The 12,436-nt window shown below is 39.6% G+C and overlaps 1 protein-coding gene across 1 annotated transcript in view; it reads left to right on the top strand.

Moving 5' to 3' along the window:
- Window positions 1-460: 460 nt before the first annotated feature.
- Window positions 461-12,436, top strand: part of atxn7l1 (ataxin 7-like 1) — a 32,474-nt gene continuing 20,498 nt past the window's right edge. The window contains 4 exon segments of the mRNA XM_083935510.1: window positions 461-617; window positions 1,073-1,147; window positions 7,191-7,240; window positions 7,246-7,294. Of these exon segments, the coding sequence (XP_083791636.1) occupies window positions 521-617; window positions 1,073-1,147; window positions 7,191-7,240; window positions 7,246-7,294 (271 nt within the window). The 5' untranslated portion in view covers window positions 461-520.

Below are 12,436 nucleotides of genomic sequence, written 5' to 3'. Positions count from 1 at the left end.
CATCCAGTAGGATACAACATAACCATATTTACACATCATTGTATGGAAAAAGGGGGCATCCTCAATGGACAAAGTAAATTATTATGAGCTTAAGGTGCTTACAAAGAAACTGAAAAGACGATAAAAGACAATAAAAAGTAGGCAAATCTGTAAAAATTTGTTTTTAAGGGCAACTTGCAGGTTAATTTTTTTTTTACTAAATTTCCAAATCCCAATGCAACTCAATTTAAAACAATATTTGTAGTGGAGGTCCCTGCTTCATCTGTCTTTCAGCTAAGGGGTACTTGTCCTAAAAACCGTTGAGGACCCCTGTCCTACAGTGAACTTTTGAACTGGTGCGTTGTGTGTCGCTCAACGTCCCAATCCTCCGATACATGCCGAACTAAGCCGAAGCCCTCCGACGAGTACGTCAGCATATCTCGTTCTTTCGTTTTTCGCCTGCTGCGTGCGAAGGAGAGAGAGAGCGAGAGCGAGCAAGAGCAAAAAACTGCTCTCAGCAAAGCAACAAGAAGGAAGAGCAATGGCGACACTGGATCGCCAAATACCAAGTCTGGATACCTTCCTTTGCGAGCCTTGGTCTTCCTTCGTCAGTGCGGCTAAATTACGTTTTGTTGACAGTAAGTTCGCACGTCGGTAGCGGTTGTTGTTTTCGCGGACAAACTGTCGGGAAGTGCGTGGTCCAAGTACTGTCTGTGATTGAGTTGAGTAAAGCCCCCCTCCACCATGCAGGGTCTGTCAAAGCGCAGCAAAGTAAACTGTCAAAAATATGACTGCGAAATGCAATTTTAATAGGTTGCTTTTAACAGTCGTGTACAGGCGCGCGAGCGGAGCTAACCGTTACAGGGCATAGTTTCTATGGTTTCTACCACTGGCGCGTGCAGAGACGTTAATGCCGTCCTTACTGTCCAGCTGTAAGTTTGTTAGCTTTGACAGCTTCACTCTGGCGCTAGCGAGCTAATGCTAACCTGGTAGCCAGGCAGCCTCTGACCAGCATGGCTCCACGCATGGCCCCCAAAAGTTTGTTTTGAATCCTCTTGCGTGGTTTGTAAGTGGCTATTTTTGTTCGTTTTAGTCGCAGACTTGTATTTGAATAAGAGCGACAAAGAGCTTTACTGCCTCTGTGAACCCGTGAGGCTCAGCAAAGAAGGTAAGGAAGTTAGATACTTATCGCCTATTACACGATGATGGTTTGTTATTGTTTTGTTATGGCCTACAAGCTAACCTGCGGCTGATGTTATCTGTGTATTTTTTTAATCATTATTTTTATATAACAGTTTTCGATAGTATTGAAAAATAGAAGAATCGATACCCAAAAGCAAAGGAGACTAAGAGCTTTAAATGCCTAGTAGTATGCATACCAAACCAAACCAAAGGCAGGCAAAAACAAAAGGAACAAGGATACCTACATATATACAAACAAGTAGAGTCAAATTGTGTTCAGATATTGTCAAAAAAGGACCCCAATATTCTTCACATTTATGCTGATTTTTAATACTTAGTCCACAGTTTCTCCATGTGGATCCCTGAAACAAGTTCATCAGTTGTATTTTATCCCACCATGGACTTCATACATACTTTGTATGAATGTTACTTCATTCATGCTTTTTAAGTATGTACTGTCATAGAGATATGAGGGAAAATGCTATGATTGTGTCTTTATTACAAAGCTGCTTTACAGCAGCCTGACTTATGACTGTTTTCTCTATTCATCAATTCATATTTTGTCCATAAAATGTCAGAAATTAGTTTTAAAATAGCCACAATCATTTCCCATTGCTCAAGGTGGTGCATTCAGACTGTTTAGATCACCATCTAACCCACAGCAAAATATATATTCAGTCTGTAATCATATAAAATAAAAGCATCAAACACCCATATTTGAGGAGCTGGAACCAGAGAATATTTTGAATTAATTTAGCTTGAAAAATATGAATTATCAGAATAGTTGCCAATTAGTTTTCTTGATGAACAAATCAATTATTCAGCTTATAGTTGCAGCGTCCTTACCTGTGTCATTAGAAAGACAAGACAAAACAGAACAAACATTATTAACCAGTTGTCATCTTGTGATACTTGTGACACATTATCAGTGATATAAGCTGAAGTCACTGGCTGTTTTTGGATCATTCAACTTCAGGAGAGGTCAAGGTGTTACGCGGAATATGTATTAACTTTAGTAAAGGTATTGTGCTGTTGGAAATAAATGAATACAGCTGGAGTATGGGGATTCAGATGTGTTTTTCATTATTACGTTCCATAATCACTGGATATGTTACCTGTCTGATAGACCCACTTTTGTGTTGGTTTTAAGTAAGAATATACAGTATATACAGAGTGGGTACCTCCAAAACCCCCGACCCTCCAGGGACGTAGCCAGAGGAGTTCCTCCACACTTTACCAGATATAAATACCCACAAGAGCACGCGCTGCACACTAACACACTTGAGTCATCCCTGAAAGTTTGTGCGTGCTGCAGCCCTCGTACAAACACAGTGACACATACACACAGAGCCAGGGAAACTCTTCTCACTCTCACTGGTCAAATACCATCCCCCTCCCACACACACACATACACACACACACACTCACTCACTCACTCACCTCACATGCCTCATCTTCCTCTCTCAGAGCCAAACTGGATCGTTGTTTCCAGAATTGCTGATCTGTTGGCAACATGACACTAAGGCCGGCTGAGAGTGATACGTACACAGACAACCATACAGGGAAATGTGTCTTACATGCTTTACTTGTAAATTTGTATCTAGCAGAAGTGGTGGGATTTGTGGTAGATTTATTTATTACAGTGCACACACACATAGGTAGATGGTGAGGCCAGGGTGGCAGTAATTTGTGTGTGTGTGTAGTTCAGGACATGATTTGTATCTATGTCCTGTTCCCACTCAAACACCTATACACAGTGGATATGATGACAACCGACGTAACTTTGTCGGGCTAGACTGACAGCCGCTGTTATTTTACGAGAAATAGGCAGTGCTGTAATGCTTCTATTTGAATGGTTACCGCAGTATTTAGTAGGGATGGTAATTGTGAGGAACACCATGTTATTGTAGAGCTGCTTTAGGTGATAATTCAGTATATATTAGCCTTCTTTGAGTATTCAGTATTATGAAAAACAACTGATTAGGATGACTTTAACAATGAGGTATAGTATGTTGTACTAGTATGATAAAGAGGCCTCTGCAAGCATGCTTTAGGAGTTGTCCCAGATTAGGTGTGCGTGTAAATGTACTGAACTGCAGTTTGACTCAAACAGAAGGGAACTCGCCACATGCAGGCTATGGCACAATACTTTTTTTGTAATGCACAAGCTGTTTCCTCTAGTGTTGGAAATCTTTCAGCAGAGACTTAAAGTATCTGCTACATAGCAGACTACTCCAAATTAGTCACTTTGAAAATGTGATTCTATTGTCTTCATTTAAATAATTTGAGCTGAAATTAGTCATATTACCCTGTCAGCACTCAAATGCAGTCAAAGAAAATGATGCATTCATTTCTTGTACTTCTTGCAAATGCTATAAAGTGAGGTGGTTTCAAAATCAATGACGCCTTATGAAATACTGCCCGAGTGAAAAATCCATAAAAGCCCAACAATGTAAAGTCTACATCACTGAACAAAATGATTCGGAAACTATTTTGAGATTGTGAGCAGTGCATGTTTTCAGCCTCTCACATATGGAGTTTTCCTGTTTTTATCTGTTTTATGTCACATTAAACTGAATATCTTTGGGTTTTGGACTGACACCACAAGACGTGTGAAGACTTTGAGGGACTGGGGTGGACATTTTACACTATTTTCTCAGATTTTATAAAAACGAATCAATAAAGAAATAAATGATAATGATAAAACCCAATATGACTGACACCAAATTGGAACTGTGAAAATGTTTGACTTATTTTCAACTGCCGATAAATTGATAATTGAAATATGTAATGTAACTATAGAACTTTTAATATATTGTCTGAATTGAAGCATGGTCTGAAGTAAAGAAAATGTGTAAGAAGTAAATGAATCAAAACCTTCTCAATAGAGTGGTGGAAAGTGTGAGCTTGTCCTTGATGTTCATGTGTTCAGCCAAGATGTTGGATTGTAAATCTAGTAGTTTCACATTTTATGATATATCAGTGAAACCATTCTTACGGTTTGTTCTATAAATGGCTTCAAGTAATAGTTTCCCTGGCAGGAGTTCATTTTTCAGCCTGGATTGATCAGATGATTCTGTCCTTGAAAACAGATGTTTGAAACAGTATAACTGTAATAACTCTGGATAAGCAAGTTTAAATTTTTTTTTTTTTTAATGATGATATTCTTGATCATAACCCAGCACATTTGTTCAGTTTCTCCTTGAGGAATGCCGTCTTTGCTCTGGTTATGAAAAAAAAGGACTTGGGACTTTATAGAAGACCCTAGAACTATCTTGAGTTATAAGTTCAACCCAGATTTGTATCTTGGAGAGTTTTGTAGAAAATCATTTTTATCATAGGGTCTGCAACATTAGCTGCCAGGCAGCTGCTGGTAAGCTTGTTTACTCTATCAGACATTTTGTTGCAGTACCAGTAATTATCTGGTGTGCCTATTCAAAAAGCAACTTGAATTGAAGCTGTTGCTGAGGCCTGTGCCCTCTGGATCTGTTGAAACTGTGATTATTCAAAAGTGGCTCCTACTGTATGCCAAAGGTTTCCCCTAAGTTGGTTGATTGTAGGTCATTTACTCAGTGAAATGTTGCTGTTTCTCTGCTTCAGTTTCATTATTACTGAGGTGTTTGTGAGCCAGACCTCAGTATTCTACAGTAGAGCAACACTGAGTAACATGTTCTCTTTGTCTTTCCATGTTGATTGTCACTGCCTTCAAACCCATTTTTGTTTACCTGTAAGTTCTATTTTTTAGTTACTTTACAGTGGAAAGTTGATGTATTACTCTAGATGTAATCCACGTCCAATGATTGATTGTTTAGTAGCCCGAAATATGTTTATTCACCAGTGACTGATTGTTTTTGTAGTTTATTTTTCTGACTTGTCAGTCATTTGGCAGCATGTTGCAGTTGGCTTTAGAAACACACACATTTCAGGCTGCAGAAATAGGCTCCGCACTTAGTTTGCATTTGACTTGGCAGATGCAAAGGAAATTGCACTCTTGCTGTTCTTACCAGTAGTTCCAGTAAAGTCCTTTGCATTTTTTTAACAAGAAAATGTGCTAATTTCCACAGAAAATGATCACAGCAATGACACTAATAAATGCTGATCAACTCTTTGAGCAGAAACCACTTGGCAGGTTGAGCTAACCAGCAGCAATATTTCCAGGCGCACATTACAAAGTTATTAACCCTAACCACTTAACAACCTGTTCATCGTAATGCCAATATTTAAAAGTGTTTTTTTTCCATACCCAGCCACACCTTTCCATTTGTTTTTGTATTATAGCTCAGATCAGGCCCCTTTCAGTTAAGTCAAAAACAAACACTGCAGTTTATTTGCTAGTGACGGAAAAGCAGTTTTTGGTCAGCAAACAAGGGACACAGAGAGTTCGAATTGTGGCTTAAATCCAGGACAGGAGCATGCTTAGAAATTACAGGCATGGAAAATGAGTAAGAAATAATCTCCTCTTCTGTACTGAGAAGGTGAATTTACGCGTACTGCTCCAGTGAGGCTGATGTGAAAGCCTCTTCCTCAGCAGCTAATATCAGTTTATTGTACCACTTGTTACTATTAAGAGTATTACTATCTAACCGTTCATTTGAGTCAGTCTCTCTCATCCTTCCTCAGTGTTTATTTAACAGCAATCTTCAATCAGAAGATATTCCTATCAGTGGCCATGCCAACCCCAGTGTTTGTGTCCTTGAACACTTCATGCATGAGTAATGAAACCTGACCTTTTGCAGTACGTACACAGGCACATGCTCATGTTGTCTACATATGTGTATGATATGGCTTTGACCTTGAATAACGTAGTAGATCTGTTTCACACACACACACACACACACACACACACACACACACACACACACACACACACACACACACACACACACACACACACACACACACACACACACACACACACACACACTCTAACAGACACTGATGGGCACTAGCTATGACTGCTGATCTCTTTGACTTCCCAAATGATACAAAACCCTCCAGCAATGCAGCACCCATATACTCTATGGTCAGACACCCACATATTCTCTAGTTTTTCCCTCGCGAGCTTTCACAAACACAAATCCATACACACCCCGCCTCCCCTCAGCAAGTCTGACTTAAGCCCCCATACTAATAAGTGTATTCTGTCAGCAGAGCTTGTTTTTGGGGTAAAGGAAGATTAGGTTCTCAAAGCTAAGCCAAAAGAGATACTAGCTGTTTTTAAAATTGGACACATTTGTTTTTCTTTAATATTTCTATTAATCTTCTGTTTTTGTTGCAAGGGGTATGTCTTAAAACTCCAGGAACAGTGTTGCCGTATGCTAGCTAGAATGCAATTTGCTAGTTTGTGTGTGTTTTGATGGGCTGTCATTTCTGTTTGTCTGTTAAGTGTTTGGCACACACACATTATCATTGGTGTGTCAGTGGTGAACTGTTGGTTATGATGCTTCGTATTGGTGATAATTTTAACAGGTGACTATCATCTGAAAAGCAGTTCCAAAGCTAAATGATGATGTTGAACATTATGAACTTCTAAATCTGACAGTTTTTTTGAGTGTTTTAGAAGCTTCTAGTCACTAGAAGAAAAAACCTGTCTTATATACAGTATTTTACATATACAGTGTGATTTTTGCCACTCTTTTTCTTTTTTCCCATTTCGGTCATGTTTTCAAATAAGCAGGTATAATTATAATGCTCAGATGTGCACTAGTTTATATTAGCTTTATAGACAGAATAATGAATCCAGAAAATAATCAAGTTGCTGCTGCTATAATAATCGAGGTCCTCATAAATGTATTAATTTAAACCACCGGCCACTACGCTGACTGTTTTTCATAGTGACGTGAATGTTATTAACATAAGTGAGCAGAGGCCAACACAAGTTGTACTCAGTTAGTCTCTTACTTTGGATAAAACTCCTAATTGTGTGTGAAAGTGGTAGCATGGAGCACCTGAACAAATTAGTCAAGAGTGTAAATAGCTGACTTGATATTTTTCTAAATTGTTGTCTCTACTGTTTATGTCTTTCTCAGAGATGCTTGTCTGCAGCCAGTTTCCAGCACTCAAGGATTTTGTCTTGTTGTCTGACATGTCTGCAATCGAGTGGTCACTCCTCAGGGCATCCTCACATACTATGGTAAGACACACACAGAAACACCACAGGGCATAGACACACAAAAAACCTCAGGGCAGAATCTTTCACTTCACCAATGTACACACGTACACACCATTCAGATCAATACAATAATTTGTAATTATCCCTGCAGGGCACTTTGAAACATCCTGCAACTTATCTGCCACACCAATAAAACCCACTTGGTTATACCGTCTAATACTCAGCAGGCTGATAATAACCGAACAACACTAAATAATTCACAGAATAATGGACCAGATATAGCTTTGTGCGCAAACCTTTCTATGCAAGAAATAAGTATATCGACAAAGCTAATTATGAGAATAAGCATTTCTGCTCTTAAAGGGTACTTTGCCCATTTTAAACCAGCTCTGCATCATGGCAATTTGGGTCGTATGTGCAGATGAACTGTTTGGCTTCCCTACATGACGGAAATCCCTGCCGAGCGTAGCAGCGGAGCAGATGCTGCGAGTTCTGTGTGCTGCGGTTGTGGAGGGGAACTTTGGAATAACGTTAATTTGCACACACTACCCACATTACCGTGACACAGAGCTACATTTAAATCAGCAAAATATCTCTTTAAGATAATATTAAAGGCCCCTGTTTTTTTTTCAACATTTTTTTATTGAAATTAGCAGATATCAAAAAAGAAGAAGTGCAACACTTGTACAGTGTGTCAACGCATCTGCCTTAAACTGAAAAACCGGAACTAAACGAAAAGAGACCCCTCCTTTCTAATGCTACAGGTTTTTTTCTTACACAGGGTTGGAAAATGTTGAAAAACTAATCTGAAAAATGGATAAAAGTCTTCAACAATGCTTTTTGGGGTTAATACACATATGACACACACACAAACACACACACACACACACACACACACACACACACACACACACACACACACTGACACACACACACACACACACACACACACACACACACACACACATTCACACACACATTCACACACACATAGATGCATGTGTTTTATACACATGTTGGCTTATCATTATTTCATAAAATGCAATATTTATTGCTATAGAGACTGTTAGCTTCACAATCACCTGAGTTGTTGCTCAGCCACTGTCATTTTAGTTTTGAGAGTATTTGGTGTTGAAGTGGTAGCACTGTTGATCTTGACTCTCATTAGCCCTCTACCCTGTCCATCTACCTCTTATTTGTCTTTTGATTGTGGTTCCACTGAGCACGCTTGTATCTGCCTGTGAGCTGTCTGCTTCCTTCTGGTGGCGGCACGTGCACCAGCCTGAACGTCTGTTTTAGCAGAACACACACACTTCTCCCTGAGAGGAGAGAGGCCAGTGGTGTTGCATGCACACACATTCTCACTTTCTGTTTCTCAGCAGAAAAGAGGTCAGTGGTATTGTGAGACAAGCACACGCACACACATCCTCATAGACTCCTGGCAGGCTCTGTTGTTTTGTCGTCGTCCCCCTTTCATTGGCAGTGTTTCTGCTTGCTGACACACATGCAGAGTCGGGTAACAACAGGTCTAAAGCACACTCATGCACACACAGGAAAGGGAATCTCCTGAGAGCTCCCTATAAAACAGAGATGTCGTCAGCCCACAACCAGCAGGCGTTGTTGTGGACCAGCAGGCCATGTCACTGTGGTTCCCATGGGTCCTTGGAATTTGAAGGAGAAAAATCAAGGCCTTTTTGAACATAGATCATTAAAAGTGCTTGAATTTATGTATTTTGTGCAAAGATACAAATTGAAGTTATTTTGCTACTCTTTTTTTTTTACTTAACATTAGTTGTGTTATCTGCGCGTGTGTCCCCTGCAGTTGCGTCATTGTTTCGTGTGAGCCAGCCTGCTAGTTTTCATTGTAAATTATCAGCGTTGTAACAATAATTTCCTTGATCTGTGTTTCAAACCATGCTGTGTTGGGTCCTTGATTTTGAGGGAAACTTTTATGTTTATGATCATTTGAACTGTAGTTTGCTGACCTAGAAGTCATACTGTCAAGCCACTTTAGTTGATTAATTCACTTCATTCTTAAATTTGAAATGTTATACACACAACTTCTCTGTGTTGTGACATGAAAAATGCTCCTTCTGACCTGCGACTGAGTGGGTTGCCTCTATGAACTGGCCCTGTCAAGATTTTCTCATGGTGTTTTATGAATTTGTTGTTGAATTGTTCCTCATGTGACTGTAATATACTTGCAGGTATAATGACATTGTCCCCTGCTGGGGATTCTACTGTAAATGTTGTGACCCTGTATTTGTATTCATTGCAATGGCCTTGTATTTGTGTGTATCCATCATAGGATCTGCTTTCATGCTTGACCTGTGCATCGAATCAGCAATGAGGCCTTACATATACAGAAGTGCATGCCTGCACGCGCACACACACGGAGTCGGAGGGGGTTGACTGCATCAAGGGCCAGTGGCTTTGAGTTATACACGCCTAGTTTGCTGCTCAAGCTTTGCTGTGTGTAATGAAGAGAGTGGTCACATTCTCAGCCTCGACCTATGCTGGGTGGAAATTTAATATATACCACGTCCTGTGTTCAAAAAGGTTAAGATATACTGTATTTTACACGTCAGAGACTTGCTCCATTTAGTGGATTTGTTTATTTAAATCTACTTAGAGGAAGGCAAGCATGTATATTCTTAGCATAAGTGGCCCCAGTGGGATATCAAATAAATCCCTCACACTGGCAGTGTTCGTACCATGCTCTCTCCCATGAGTTGGTAAAGAGAAACATTGCAATGACAATGTTTTTAATACTTGTTGGTGGACCTCAAAGCTTATTATGGACAGACCAGCATGTTGAAGAGAAATTTTCCCAATGAGGATATATGATTTCACCACTCTTTTACGCAATGTATGTGGGAAAATTATTCAAACCTTCTTCGTATTTTGTTTTTTAAGGGCTAGTATGATTAGTATGACTTTATTTCAGAGAGCATTTCAGACCAGAGCACATTTGGGCATGCTTTCAAAGTTGTGCGTTTGGATAATCAGCACTCCGTGCCTAGTTCAGATATTGATATGGTGCAGTGTACTCCTTCCAATTCTCTCATCTGCTACAGTCTCTTCTCTCCGCTCTTTCAGTCTGACTCCATTGCTAGTGGCCCGCTGCGTGTGAGTAAGTTGAGTGCACGATAAAAGGGTTGCTGCTGTTGGTGGGAGTGTCTGTCTCTCTACTCTCCTTCCAACTTCTCTCCGTAGTGGTTGATTAATTGAGCTCTGTGACGGGTCAAAAGAAAATATCCTCTGTTTCCTTTCGGTTTCGCTTCACTCCTCACTTAACAAGCATTTGGGCTGCTTGGTGCTTTCCTGTCGGAGTTTATTGTTGTGTCAAAGTGTCTGTCAGCTTGGGCTGTGGTGCTCATTGTAAATGATGTTGTTGTCTGTTGTTGGACAGTTTTTAACCGCAGTTTCCTTTACTGGTTGTCTTCTGCTGTTGTGTCATTGTTACTGAGGCCTGGCTGTGTGAACCATTAGCTGAAGCTCAGCTGATTAAAATCCCACCTGCTTTTTTACATCAGATGTAGTTCCTTTGCACTTAAATTTTATTTTAATTTTTTTAAAATGCAAAGTACATGGCATCAAACATTTATTTTTTTTTACATGAAAGTGTTATTTATTTTTGCTGCTAATGCACACTTTATTTGTTGATAAATAATATTAAGTACATTTATATCCGTGTTAATTGGTTACCTTTTTATGACAAGTCTAAATGTTTATCTCAAGCCTGGTGCCTTCACTCACATGACAAGGTATACAGTTCATTCATTGAACAGTAGTATCGGACCGGTATCGGGTATCGGCCGATACGCTCAGCCCAGGTATCGGTATCGGATTGGATCGGTGCATCTCTACTTCTTTTTTAATGGCATAGCTTATTTTTTGTTTTTTAGTTTTTGGCCTTCATCCTAATCTCAGATTTGAAAACCTAACATAAAAGTGTAGTTAATGTTAATGTTGCCTTGTTTTTATGGGAAAGGTTATGGGAAGTAATCTTATTGTTCACTTACATCTACAAAATAGACAAACATTCTGTCTTTCTATACAACACGATCCCAACGCGATCAATACTCGGTTTGGCTGAGTACTTCCAGATAACCTGTAAATCTTTATAGATGCTTTTCTTAATGTTCTCATAACAATTTCTCTCTGACTCTCTCCTCTGCTCCTCGCTCAATGTAAACAAACCCTGCTGAGCCTAAGAGCCTCTGCCTCCTCATCATGCAGTGGCTCCACCCACAGGACGAGTCAACAGCCAATCGGCAACCAGCTGGGTTCTCGGCATTGCCATAATGACAGCCAGGCAGGAGAGCATAGTAGTGAGGTGCCCTTGTGGTCGAGTGGCTTAGTGACCTTGCCTGGGCAGCCATCCATGTATTGTAAATCAGTATGTTTAGCTTCCAACTGGCTCTTTACTCACAGGATGAGTTCTGTTACAAAACCCTATATATATATTTGTCTGTTTTGGGGAGGGAAACCAGTTTCTGTAGACACAAGTATACTAGTTGTAAATGGTTTCATATTTTTTGTTGGTCAATAATTTAAGCTGCCCATAATTATGTTGCTTTAATTTTATATTTATAAATTACAGTTAACAACTCAATGCCTTCACTTTTATACCGTCATTTTGTACATTTTTTTTATCCAAATTGAAATTTTGATCTTGGCACATTATTTTTTAAAAAGGTTTGTTGTATTAAATATAATAATGATCAGGCATGCAACAGGGCTTGAATAGCATGTCAAGTGAGACCCATTATGTCACAAGTAAACGCTGCATTTGGAATCTTATATCATATTTCTTCAGATTTATTATTTACCTTAAATAGGAAATTGCTGAAATCAGACACTTAAAATACATTCAAACAGAGAAAGGTACACACATGCACAGTTTTCCCAGTCCATTGCTTCAGTACAGTTGCATTGAACTGTACAGTTGAGTGAAGTGGTGCGAAACTATGACAAATAATGTGTGATTTTAATGTGTGAAATTATTATTGTTGTAGCTGCATACCTGCAAATGTAGCTCTGGACTTTGATCCTGCTACTCTGAATACAGCTGCCTTCCTGCTCCTCTACTTCCACTGGCCTATTTACACACCTGCCACACACACACACACACACACGCACACACACACACACACACAC

This window comes from Echiichthys vipera (genome assembly GCF_963691815.1).
Source record: "Echiichthys vipera genome assembly, chromosome: 20".
In the NCBI taxonomy this organism is placed as follows: domain Eukaryota; kingdom Metazoa; phylum Chordata; class Actinopteri; order Perciformes; family Trachinidae; genus Echiichthys; species Echiichthys vipera.
Note: the sequence above shows the minus strand (reverse complement) of the source record. Positions and strands in the feature narration are given on the sequence as shown.